The sequence below is a fragment of the Cynoglossus semilaevis genome, chromosome 1 (assembly GCF_000523025.1).
Source record: "Cynoglossus semilaevis isolate Cse_v1.0 chromosome 1, Cse_v1.0, whole genome shotgun sequence".
NCBI classification, from domain to species: domain Eukaryota; kingdom Metazoa; phylum Chordata; class Actinopteri; order Pleuronectiformes; family Cynoglossidae; genus Cynoglossus; species Cynoglossus semilaevis.
Window position 1 is genome coordinate 23,942,112 of NC_024307.1, and position 13,118 is coordinate 23,955,229.

At 40.5% G+C, this 13,118-nt stretch overlaps 1 protein-coding gene across 1 annotated transcript in view; it reads left to right on the forward strand.

Annotated features, from left to right (window-relative positions):
* The first annotated feature begins 315 nt into the window (after positions 1-315).
* arhgef15b (Rho guanine nucleotide exchange factor 15b) overlaps positions 316-13,118 on the forward strand; it is a 14,798-nt gene continuing 1,995 nt past the window's right edge. The window contains exons 1-12 of the mRNA XM_008320988.3: positions 316-641; positions 4,307-4,830; positions 6,915-7,949; positions 8,032-8,077; positions 8,436-8,491; positions 9,135-9,415; positions 9,783-9,943; positions 10,117-10,269; positions 10,656-10,785; positions 11,995-12,069; positions 12,743-12,835; positions 12,940-13,094. Of these exons, the coding sequence (XP_008319210.1) occupies positions 4,416-4,830; positions 6,915-7,949; positions 8,032-8,077; positions 8,436-8,491; positions 9,135-9,415; positions 9,783-9,943; positions 10,117-10,269; positions 10,656-10,785; positions 11,995-12,069; positions 12,743-12,835; positions 12,940-13,094 (2,600 nt within the window). The 5' untranslated portion in view covers positions 316-641; positions 4,307-4,415. The remainder of the gene's footprint in view (positions 642-4,306; positions 4,831-6,914; positions 7,950-8,031; positions 8,078-8,435; positions 8,492-9,134; positions 9,416-9,782; positions 9,944-10,116; positions 10,270-10,655; positions 10,786-11,994; positions 12,070-12,742; positions 12,836-12,939; positions 13,095-13,118) is intronic.

Sequence of the window (13,118 nt, forward strand, 5' to 3'; positions counted from 1 at the left end):
ATGTAGTCGATTAACATGAATTTAAAAATAAATTGTCAAATTAAATAAATGTCAATAATTAACATGTAAAATTAATGTTCGAAATATTGCCTTTTTATTTTTTTATTTATAAAAAAAGTCTAAATGGTTCAAACAAATTTTTATTTTAAAAAAAGGGGTTTTTAAAATAAGGCTGGTAAATTATTTGTTTTGAAGGAAACTTAGACAAAACTGTCTGGCGACAGAAATTCTAGTTTTCTCGCCATACAAGTAATCGCCACTTTTATTTTGAAAATAGCGGAAACTTTAATCGTTACAACAGGTAAATTGACAGCATGAGCGTTGTCCCTCCTGCCTCACTTACTCTCCCTCAGTCTCTCCTTTTCATAGACGCTGCGGGTAACAAAGAGGAGACAACAGCAGGAGGAGAATGGGTGTTCACACAACAAGCCTGTCAGAACAAATCCTAACAACAAATTGAAACGCTTCGTTTCATTTAAAATTTTAAACAGTGAAAGAATGATTACAACGCACTAACGTAGCTGCGCCCAGGACCTATTTTACCCGTGAGCATTTTTTTTCCTGCACTGGAGATACGAAGTAATACAACACTAGTGCCAAATGACAGAGGGAACACAACCAGACATGTCCGAATAAGATTGGTAAGTTAAATTTCGTGAAAATATGTATTTCAAAGTGATATTATTCAATTATTGGTCGTTCATTAAGTGCGGTTTCGTTCACTTTCACGTTTCTGGTCTGTAAGCACCTGTTTCCACGAGGTAATTGATGAAATAGTAGAAGAAAAGGTTATTATGACAATGAATTACTATGTAATAATGTGTCATTACTACAATATTCAAGGTGAACAATACGAATATTAGTTGGATTGATTATTAATATCGGTCCTAACCTAACCTAAATTTTTAGCGTAGGATCCCGAAAGCTAGGCGTAGGTGCTGTCAACCTTTGTATTTTTGTAAAAGCTGCTATTATTTTTTATTTTTCTTTGAGTGTGTTTTCATTTCCTTTACACCATTTCCTTCCCTGCTTCCTGGCCAACGTGGAATACAGTCACATCACATGTATTATTGTTCTGGTTGGTATCCACTCAGACAGGGGCAGCTCTCTTAAAGCCCCCCATACTCTATTAACACATACACACACGCTGGCCCATTAGCCACTCTCCAGAGCAGATGGCTATCTGTATACACACACGCACACCCACTCACTCACACCCTCAGCATTGTGTTAATGTAAAGCCTTTTACAGCACTTAAGGATTGTGCTCAGCATGATCTGATTTAAGGCATCACACCGTTTCTGAAGTGCATTGGAATCACCAGGACACACACTGGAAAGAATGGACAGTCCACTGACCCACTCGTGCATCAAGTCCATTCGACTTAAGAATGTAGCTATTGAACAAACCAGGTCGAAATACCAAGACAGACAAAAGATCTAAAGTCATGGGGTTGGGGGAGATGTAACCCTGTGTGTACCCTAGTGTGTTTTATAACACAGTTTCAGATTGTTTTCTCCACAAGACCGGTGCTTTGTGAGGGAACACACACCCACCCAATAGAGGTTTATGTGTCTTTCTGCAGACAATGGTTATAACCAGGGGGCCAAAACTGAAACCTTTAAAACTGTGTGCACCCCACTCCTGCGGTATTGTAGTCCCTTCTGACTTTAAATGTTTAAAAAAAAAACTCAAGTTAAAAAAATACACGTACGTTATTATTTCAAGTTTGTTTGTTGTATTTTCTTTTGGTAAACCAGCAAGAAGTAGAAGTTAAGAAGTAGGAAACCTGTGAAACAATCCATAACCCCAACACTTACAGTACTGCATGTTTGGACAACAGTTAGGAAAATGTTGAAAGTGATTTTTTTTTTCCCACAGACTTGATTACAAATTTCTTAGGACAGAACCGGAGGAAATGTACAAAGTATGTGACAAAAATGTGAACAATTTGCGAAAATAATGACTGCAGAAAATTTGTTTAAGGAACATAAACAAATATTCATATACTCACTTCATATCTGTGAAGGAAATAAATCTACTTAAGAAACAGTTTGCTCAGAATTAGCAAAATAATAGTAACTAAAATAATCATAGCAAAAAAATGAAGCAAAAATGTATCAATATGAGCTCAAATATTAATAATATTGGTTATTGCATAATTTCTATGGGTTTAACACGCACTGACACTTGTTTCATTTTCACATTTACATTTTGAATTGAATAAATCTAAAACATACCATGCACAATTAATACAACACTTAAACATAAACATCTTTATCAACATTTCTAAACACCACTCCTGTGGTAGAAGCTAACAGTGAAGGCCTCTGCTGCTGTATTCTAATGTTGGTCATCATGGTACCACCATGATGACCAACATCATCAGAGAGCTATGTTTTCTCAGGTGGTACAGAGTATAACAAGTTTGAGAACCACTGTCCTACAACTATTAATTCATCTCTTTCAGTTTGTAAATACCTGGATGTAGCTGTTAGTAATGCGAACATACTCAGTGCAAACTGAAACGTGACACCCTGTCTGTCTCTTTATTCTATGATCACTGACTCCTTCGAACTGGTCCAACGTGCTGGTGCACTTTTTATTCTTGTTGACGTTGAAGGCTCTCAGGTCAGATTGTTTGTTGTCACCAGCTGGTATTAGGCAATGCTGTTAGAGTCTTATGGAATTACAATACATAAAAAAACATATTTACATTCCACAATCTTTGTGGATTACTTATTGTTATTATTTATTATTAAATTTACTCTACAATCAAGAAATAGAAGTCAAAATAACGTTATAGTTTGTGGCTTTAAAGTCTCCAGATAAACACATATGTAAAACATCACCTTTTAGCAGACATCAGTTTTTTATCTAAAAACGTTCAGTATTTGTATGGCTCAGATTTTCTTAATCCACACCCATGCATGCTGAGACGACAGTATTGGAATGTGGAATAAGGGGATTGTCCCTTTAAGCGACACACCAAGCCATATACAATCTTATCTGAGCTCCATGCTCCGTCTGCATGAGTCAGAGGATGAGTATCCCCTTCCTCTGGTTTGATATTGCATCAGCTGTTGGGAGCACGTATCAAAAAAATCTAAAACACATGGCAAGGGGAATCTGCAGCGTGGACATTTGGTCAACCAGAATGGAAAGAGAATTTCATCACAGGTTTTTTTATAGACATATTTATAGAAAAAGAATCTCAGTGGTTAGTTTGACTGCCTCAGTTCACTGACTGGACTGCTTTGATTAGGGAAATCTCTTTGAGTGCTTTTGTCTGCGTCTGCTCACAGGATCGGTGATCCCTTCGAAAATCTCACATAGTTCTTGGTTTTATTAATAATCAAGTCACATTTGTTTAACTACTGTAGAGGTTTATAATGACTTTCTAAAATTCCTCCAAAGAGATCCATCTCTCAGCCAAGCCGAGCACAGACATGTTTCAGCTGAGGTTTTTTCTTCTTTACATTGAAACATGAATACATGATTGTTTTTGAAATTACCTGAAATTAAGAACAATTAGTAATATGTTCACTGACATTATTTATGAATTAAGTTGTTTTTTTTATAGTAAACTTGCCCTCAAACTGAATTCACAGGCTTTACTTATTAAATAGGTCTTTGTCGTCTTCATCTGTACAGGACAACGTCACAGTAGCTGTGACTTTATGCTTCTGGCGTCCCCTCAGTAAGTGACGGGTCAGATTTCACATTAGCTTTTGTTACGCTGTTTTTGTGGGATTATATTCTCACCAGGAAGAAGTGAGCTCTTAAAAGTCCAAAGTCCATTCTCCTCAGAGGCCTTACAGTCAGGCATTTGCTTCTCAGGATTCTCAGGACGCCTCTGATCTGATGACTGCACCGTAATGTTTACTGGCTTTTCACAAATATTTGTTCCACTGGAAGATTTATTATGTTCCTTTTAAATGGGTCACTAGTACAGAAAGGCTTTTGTGTACTAGGGACCAGGTCTGTAATAATCTTGGGATTTGCGATCTATTACCAAGTAGAAAAGTCTACCCCTGCCTGTTGTGTAGTTCATTTACTGTGATTTTTACGGATTTACTGTGTACACCTCCACCAAGACAGTCACTGTCCTACACATTGACTCTAACATTCTAGCCTCAAATGTGGCTAAGCTGCTCTAACAAGAACATGTTTTTGTAGAGGTTTCTTACTTTGAGCAGTCAGTCTTGTCTGAGGTTCAGCTAAACCAAGCTAATCCTGCTAACAGTGATATGGATGCAAGAAAAATGTGGTTAAAATCCTGTTGTTTTTTTTCTTTGATCAACAGATCGTGATCATAACGGTCAAAGACTGACCTTTGAGCTCACAGCCTGACCTCTGATTGGTCAAGGCTAAAAGAGATAAACCACTGTAGGACAACACCAGCTCCAACCACAATGTCTGTCCAGGATGCTTCAGAGGGGCCTTCCTTGCCTTCATGCCTCAAACCTGAAGCCAGGGCAAGACCACGGATTCTTCCGAAACCTACAGCAACACAGAGCAGTTCTCCTCCACCGGGAGAGAGCAGCAACACTACGGATTTTACCACTGGTAAAGTCAAAAGGATTGTTAACAAGTTCAGCAAACATGAGGAACCTCCCACTAACGGGACCACAAAAATTAAACCAATTAGGCGATCAGGGAGACCGCCGACAATCAAGCCCAAACCACAGTCCACAGGTGCGAAGGCTCCAGTAAGTTCAGCACATGCTCCTCCACTGCCCATGAAGAGGAGTCGCCTGCTGCAGAAGCAGAAAGAGCTCTCAGGAGAAGAGGAGGGAGCCGGGGTCAGTGTGGAAATCAGCCGATCAGGTAAAGTGAACCTTTTTACCTGATGTTTACCTACACAGTTCAACTCACTTTTTATGACATACACACCCAACCATCGTGCTGATGACGGCTCCCCGTGCAGAAACGTCCGCCCCTTTAAGAATAGGATGGGAAAACTTTATTAACGTGTGGGTGGAATGTTGAGCAGATTAGATTTGGATTATGAGTTCATTAAAAGGGTCACCTATCGATGATGTTTGAAAGATTATTGTCACGTGACTTCTGTGAGAGAAACCTGAAGCTGCTTTTGTTCTGCAGGTCAAAGGTCAGCTGATTACACTGTGAATTACAGAATGATTCTTTCGGGGGGGGGGGTTAGTGTAAACCTATTTTTTGTTCAGGGTCATTTACTGTGTCCAAAGTAAAATAAAAATAAAAAGCATATGTGTGTGACTACAATAGTGGTAGTCTTGAGAATCTGGGTGTTGTTCAAAGCCAGGTGTGGTGCTCCTCAACAGTCGTTAACAGGTTCTGTCAGTCACCTGATCACCTGTGCTCACACGTATTAGTGTGTGTGTGTGTGTGTGTGTGTGTACAGTGTGTGCTTCTGTCTGTGAAAGGACCAATCTGACTGTGAGACCTTCAGACTTTATCTAGTGACACCACTGCACACAGTTGTTAAATTTGACGGCTCATAAATGGGTGGGTGCTGGTCTGTCAATGTGGGTTTATTTTCATTAAATATAGTATCTCATATACATACTCTCTACTTCCTAGAGTATATATCTGCTGTACTCCCCACCACCAGTTAGATCTGAAGAAGCCTCTTGGATGAGAGGTGAAACGTCTTCTTTTAGAAAATTCACGTCCAGTTACCTAACAGAACTTTTTAACTACTTCCTGGTTGTGCTTCCCCTCATAAATACTTGAAGGTAGTTTCACTTTTGATGTTGACTGTAGGTTGCAGGTTGATCCTCACTGTTTTTTGTGGCTTTATAAAATGGGAACATGATTTTACTGTTGGCCTGATTGAAGGTCTCCCTCTTCTTGTTCATATGATTCTATATCACTTCTCTGTTTTGGTTCCTAGTGAAAGACGCAAATGCTTTTAGTTCAGCAAGTATTTAATATAAAGGAGGGATTGTAAGAATAAAACTAGGAATTCAACAATGATCTCTGTGGAACGTGTCATTCAGATGGTTGGCTTTTGAAGCTGTTGAAATAGCAGAATGCCGTATCTCTGACCTTTGAGTGCAATACTGCGGGATATTTTATGGGCATCACAAAGTACCTTATGTGGATTAATCTCATGCAGATGGGCGTTGACACAAATGACCTAGGGAAAACCCAATTGCACAAATGAAAAGATGTACACAGGAAGTTTTAACAGAGTGGCAGAGTTTTTATTTTTTATTTTTTAAGGGATGGGGCCGTTCACATGTGCCCGTATATCGTGTGGCTCCTTGCAGTAACACAGTAAAAATTGTGGCTCTTAGCCTCTGACTGGTTGGCCGCCCCTGGTCTAGATCATTTGGTTAAACTATGGTTCACGTACCACTGGTGGAGACAGTGTCTGAACAGAAAATGTGCACATTAGAACACAGGACATCTTCATTTTCAAGACAACAAAAACAACATTAAACATTAAAGTATTGTTTGCAAAATACTTTTGTCCCCACAGCAGTATTTACCCATTATTTGCCCCATTTTTACATTAAACTTAAAACATTAAGCACCGTTAAGATCATTTGTTACCAAAAGTAATATCTGGCCTATACTTCTTCCTCCATTGCTTTAATCTCTCACTGTCTTCTTTTATTTCTCCATTTCTTCCTGTCAATACTGAATGTTTCCTTTGAAATGATCCAAACTTTCCATGAATATTTGAAGACACTACTAAGGCACTGCGCCATAGTCAAGTGATGACTCGACAGTGCAACGCAGGCAGTAAGAGCAGCTGGAAGATATAAAAATCTCTTGATCAAAGTGAGCATCACTGTGTGTGTGATGAAGATTTTTGCAACAAATAATAATAAAAAAACAGAAACCATTTTCTCTCACAACAGAAACACAAGAAACTATTAGAAGTGCACACGCAGCTAATATGTCTCTATCATTTGATGCAGAGCCTGATGGGAAAGAGGTGGAGGTGGAGCTGGTTGGAGGAGATGAAGCTCCCGAGGTGGAGCACAATCCAGACGACCTTCTGAGTCGCTGTGACCCCAGCTGTGGGTGTGTGTGCCACATACAGCATCCTGGCATGAAGCTGATATGGGTGCCTGTAGATTTTGAAGATGGTGGGCAGAGTGAGATAGGAGAGGAAGAAGAGGAGGTGGAAGAAGAGGAGGAGATTGATGTGGAGGAGGATGAAGAGGAAGAATCAGAATTGTATGAGCTGGTACATTCAGAAGGGGAGGAGGAGGCCCAGGAGGAGGTTCGAGGGTTTTCTGAGGTGGATGGGAGCGCGGAGCTCAAACAAGATAAAACAAAGTTTAACCAGTGTTTGGACGTTTTGATCGCTGAGGGTTACAGGAGAAGGTCGGACCCCGGTCCTCACATCGTCCTCACCTCCCTGGGTGTCAACCGCTCCCAGTCTCCTCCTGTCCCTCCCAAACAAGGGAAGACACCTCCTGTTTTTCAAACTCTTGTACAACAAGCAGGAGAGAAAGAGGAAGAAGACGATGAAGAGGACAATATTTATGAGACCACCCTTCCACTGGTCAATGATCCTAGTAGAAACCCTGCAGCTCTGTGTAAGGAGCTGGATATTCCTCTCATCAAGGTGCGCAAACCGGCCCGTCGTTCCAAACTGACCTACAGCACTTCAGACCCTACGTCTGAGTTTCAGACCAACGATGACCCTTCCTCCAACTCAGAGGATGTGCCGCCCGCCATTCCCCCTAGAATGCCTTTGATTCCAGAGAGCCGCAGCCACATGCAGCTGCCACGGGGCGCTGTCCCTCTCCCTCAGCCTACACTGGAGGAGTGGCGGACCCTGCGACCCGCATCACCCGGCAGTACCTCTAGCAACAACCTGAGCCCACAGCGGGCCATCACACCACCCAGCCCTTTGGTGCCTCAGAGAGCCCCACCCCCACCACCAAAGGCGGATCAGCGGCGGCTCAGCAATGTCTCGCTGCAGGCACCGGTGCCGAGAAAAGGTCAGGTCTTCAGTTTTTGTCTCTCCTTACATCGCAAATTAGAATTGGTAAATACAAACATTTTGTCTCCTTTTCTTTTTAGAAAGTGAAGAAAATGGAGGAAATGAAGACGACGTGGTGGAAGAACTGTGAGCTTAAACCTCTGACACCACATATAAAACACCAAGAACATGCATTCAAAACAATATTGTGCTTAAAAAAACAGAATAATTATCTGTGTAGGTGCGCCATCATTTTTTACCTCTAACTCAACTTTAGCCATAAAGTCCAACAATAACAACAATAGTTATAAAACACAATAGGAAGGAATTCATTAGAGACTGGAGAAATGTGTCAGGTTTACTGGTTCTAAGGCACTTTTTTAAGTAGGGTTAAATATTTTGCCAGGCCTTTAATTTCGTGGCTCTATATTTATGCAGATATAAATAACTCTTTTGTTTACATATCACAATGTTTGATCCTTTTTTGTCCTGTTTCCTATTCCAGAACCAGCTCCGTCAGGAGGGAGTCTTTGTTCAGCTTTGAGTCTCGTCTGCAGGATGGTAAGACCGTCATCGCTACAGCACTTAGCATAAAAACACAGCTAAAAAGCACTTTGTTAGGATCCAAGTGTGTAATTAAGGGAATTTCGCCAAAAGCCATTGTGTTTTTTTGCACAGTGTGTGGGAATGTGTTTTATTCATACTTCATCTGCAACGTACATACTTAGAAAGGAATACTACATGCTTTGAAAAAGTACTTAAATAACACTTAATTATTTCCATTGCTGCTTTAATCAACACTTTTTCAAACCACTTTTATCAGTTCATAGTTTTTAAATAATTTCTGGACTTCAGAATTCAGACTAACTGAGTCAGTTTTTTATTAAGTATATAACAGTATATATAGGTTGCACAGATGTTTTTTAAAAATTCTAAAAAATTCTTGGTTATTGAAACCTTTTGTCAGCTTTATAGCTAACTGTGAGCAACCTAACATTAAACATAGCATAATAACCAACATGATCATTTTTGGTTGTCTGTCAATTACATCAAACCAAACATCTAGACATTTTGTAGACAAATGTAGTTTAGCTAAATAACTAACAGTTTATTTTACAGCAGTATTTAAGACCTGTTGTGTTTTCTACAAGACTTTTTTTTTTTTTTGAGAAAGCTAAAGATTTTCTTGTGTCCTTGCCCTCAGAGCCTCTCTACCAAACCTACCGTGCTACTGTCATTAACAAGGAGATACGACGACAAACTGTTTCCCGAAACATTAGTAAAACCAGCATAGACTATGCCATGGACATAAATACTCGTCGATCTGGAGCCAGCACTGGGACTGGGACTGGGACAGGGACAGGGCCTCCCAAAGGTAGTCCTGCATCCACACCAACTCAGAGCACGCTGTGGCAGGACCTACCAGCGGTACGAGACAGTGGACTGTTGGAGCAGCTCACATCAGAGCAGTGCAAGTACCAGGAGGTGAGAGGTTTTCAGGGAGGGAGAAGCTAATGTATGGGCAGTGAGAAAAATCAATAGGACGAGGCTGGGAGAAACTGGAGTGGGAGGATGCTGTTAAGGAGTTGTTAATCTAATCTGAAAGTTCTTGTGTGAGGTTTTTATAAAAGAGGTCAATTCTCCTTGTTAGGGTGGTCAGTTTACTCAATTCAAAGCTAAAATAGTCTTAGTCCTTACTTCTTCAATACCCATGCATTGTTTACTAGTAAGGCAAAAACAATTCAAACACCCAGTAGTGCCAGACAGAGCAAAGCAGAGGAAAGAAAGTCCAAAGAAAGCCATGGGGTCTGATTTTATGTTTTTAGATATAATACTTTGTTTATCCCTGCAGAGCATGTTTGAGGTCCTCACTTCAGAAGCTTCCTACCTCCGGTCCCTGAGAGTTCTGACTGAACATTTCCTGGACAGCAGGGACCTGGAGGATACCATGATCATCATGGACAAGAAAACACTCTTCTCCAACATCCTGAGGGTGCGGGAAGTCAGTGAGAGGTGAGATAGAGTAGAAGGAAGGAAGAAGACAAATAAGTGCGTGATGAATGACTTTGACCTGCTAGCAGGGTATTTTATGTTCCGTTTCCTTAGTCTGCTTGTATTCTTAAGTTCTTCCTGTCAGTACAAAGACATGTGACAAGAAACAGATTCCCTGCTTTCTGATTCCACAGATTCTTGAAAGACTTAGAAGGTCGCATATTCCAGGAAGTCATTTTCTGTGACATTTGTGACATCATCCATTACCACGCCCAGCACAAGTTCCCTGTTTACATTGACTACGTTCGCAACCAGATCTACCAAGAAAAAATCTTCACTAAACTCATGTAAGGAGCAGCTCTTCATACTCTGGGCCTAAATCTGTTATTTCTGTATTGGATTTAAAGCCAAAATAAGCTTGGCTATAATTGTGGGAATCAGTGACTCTGGCTGGGTTGGTTTTCACTCTGTGATTTACTGCAACCACAGCCAACAATTCTCTCCTCGTTTTTCTTTTTCTTTTTCTCTCCAGTTTCTAATTTAAAACATCAATGTTTGTACTTCTGAGTCTCCGCAAATTCAGCAACATTTTTCCAACACGAACATTAGACAAGGAGTTAAAGCAGAGGCGGTATCTCGCATGCAATCAGATAACTGCACCACAGCTGCATTACTTAGCATTAACTTGTGGTTATGAACAGACTTTGACTCACATTTATGTGTGTACCTACAGAAAGAACAACGTGCAGTTTGCTGCGGTCATCACCAGACTGCAGGAGTCTCCTCAGTGCCAGCGGCTGCCCTTCATGTCCTTCTTGCTGCTGCCTTTCCAGAGAATAACCCGCATCAAAATGCTGACTGAGGTAAAGGGAAAGTTCACTGGTCAAAAAAAGACATGAGAGAGTTAACTTAGTTAAGCGTGAAGAAATAAATATTGGGTTATGGCTCTGGGCTCTTATGTGTTCTAAAAGCTGCCATTTGAAAACTGTGGTCAATTAAAAGAATATAGTGTTACCTTTGTGCTCCATTTTAATCATCCCTCTGGTCTGCTAATTTCTGATCCCGTCAATGGTCACGTCCAGTGGAAATCTCAGCTTCTTCACTTCTGTTCTCCTCCAGCTAACCCTCCTGCCTGTGGTCGACAGAACCACAGGCACAGTGTGTCTAAACCATACATCATAGCAGGACTCACAGTCTTATAAACCTTCCCTTTTCAACTTTCAACCTTCTATAACAAATCAACTCTGACCATTGTCTACACAGTTGGCATCAAAACAATGCTGTCATCGCACCGTGGTATTAAGTTATTTGGTTTTGGATAGTTCTAGAACATAGTCTTACTCACCTTCTTCCTGGAATAGTTAAAATGACCGACTCCTATCTTGACTGACACGTACCACTGGTGCCATCTAATGATCCGGGGTGTAATAACACTTAATTATGAATTGTAGTTGTGTAAGCGTGTATTTATTTGAGGGCCTTTATGTACCTTTTTCTTTTCTTTTTTCATCTGTCTGGCTCTAGTTTTGTTGACTATTTTGAAAGTGCAGATTATATTATTAGCTGAAGTTATTATCTATCTGCCCTTTGTAGCATAGCCAGTGATCTTCTTCTGAATTTCAAGCACCTTTCAAGCCTTTTTAGGAGCAGGATAAAGATAAACTTAGAAGCTGTACAAATCATATTCTGGCTTCAGAGTTATAGATCTGTTTTAAAAAATTGGATTCATGTCATGGAAAATGTGTGTGATTGTGAGATAAACATTAGAATACTTTTAACACAAAGAAATACTACTTCACCATGTATTTAAAGAGTTTATTTTTAGGACATGACCATGAGCTATTGAAAGGCAGCAGACTAGTTCACCACGGTTTGTTGCTGTAAGGAATGTCCTCATTCCAGTCTAATCTTTCCCCTCATACTCGCCACTGCTTCTTGACCATAGAGTAAACACTGGTTGACACACCTGGTTTGACCTCATCACCTTATTTTTTACAATTTGGATGGAAAACGTTTCCAGTCTGTGCTGTTTGCTCAGTGCCAAAATGGAAAGTCGCTGTTTGTCATTGCAGAACATCCTGAAGAGGACAAAGGAAGGGACGAAAGAAGAGCAGACAGCTTCTAAGGCTTTAGCTTCTATGTCGAAGGTAAACATCTCTTTCTCCTCATGGCCCCTGCCTACGTGTCAGATTATATTTTACCTGCTCATGTGCTTCACATGCCTTTGGAACATCGATGTCAGCCATAGTTTCCATGAAGGATTTCCTATTGAATGAGCTCTGTGGTGACAGTGAGTCATTCCTGTCAGTGAGGACAATGGCACTGGGAATCACAGGGTTTAATTTTGTTCCCTGTGGTCAAAAAAATGAACCTGATATTTCCATTGAGAAAATGAGGTGAGCGAAAATCATAAAGCTGACCTACCCAAACAGCGGCCCATGGGCCACATGCAGCCAAGACACAACATCAGAGTGGCCCAGTCAGCGGTCATTTCAGAAACAGTGAGAGGTTCAGGACTAGCGAGAAATCATAAATCCCTACAGTAGGACAGACCATGAATGGAACATTCTCTGTAGCCTAGCAACATGCGACCCACAATGCATCACTTGTGTATCTTGAAGTGTTTGCAGTTTGCTATACCGCAACATGACTCTCTTAAAGCTGAAATTCAAATCACAAATGAAAACTTTCTGTGTTTATTTTGCAAAATCCAGGCTCTGAATTGTATTAGCCACCGAAAATGTCTAGCACAGTTGACTTTTTTGGTTGAAAACTCATCATAAAGTAATCCATCATGTTTTCTTTTCTCTTTTTTCCAAGATTATTGATGAGTGTAACACTCAAGTAGGGAAGATGAGACAGATGGAGGAGCTCATCCTTATCTCTCAGACACTGGAGTTTGACAAACTCAGGGTAAATGCAGGTCTTTTTAATTGACCAGCCTTCCAGCTGCATGGTTACTTCCTAAATAATTGACTGTTTTGGTTTTTTTTGTATTTTACTCCTGTTATCTTCAGGCCATCCCCATCATCTCCCAGAATCGATACCTGGAGAAGAAGGGAGATCTGCAAGAAATGTCCAAAGGAGGAACTCTCTTCAACATGAGGGTGAAGTTCAATCCCGTCTACCTCTTCCTCTTCAACGATCTCCTCATCATTGCTTCCAAAAAAGGGTGAGACAAAGCTTAGTTAAACAC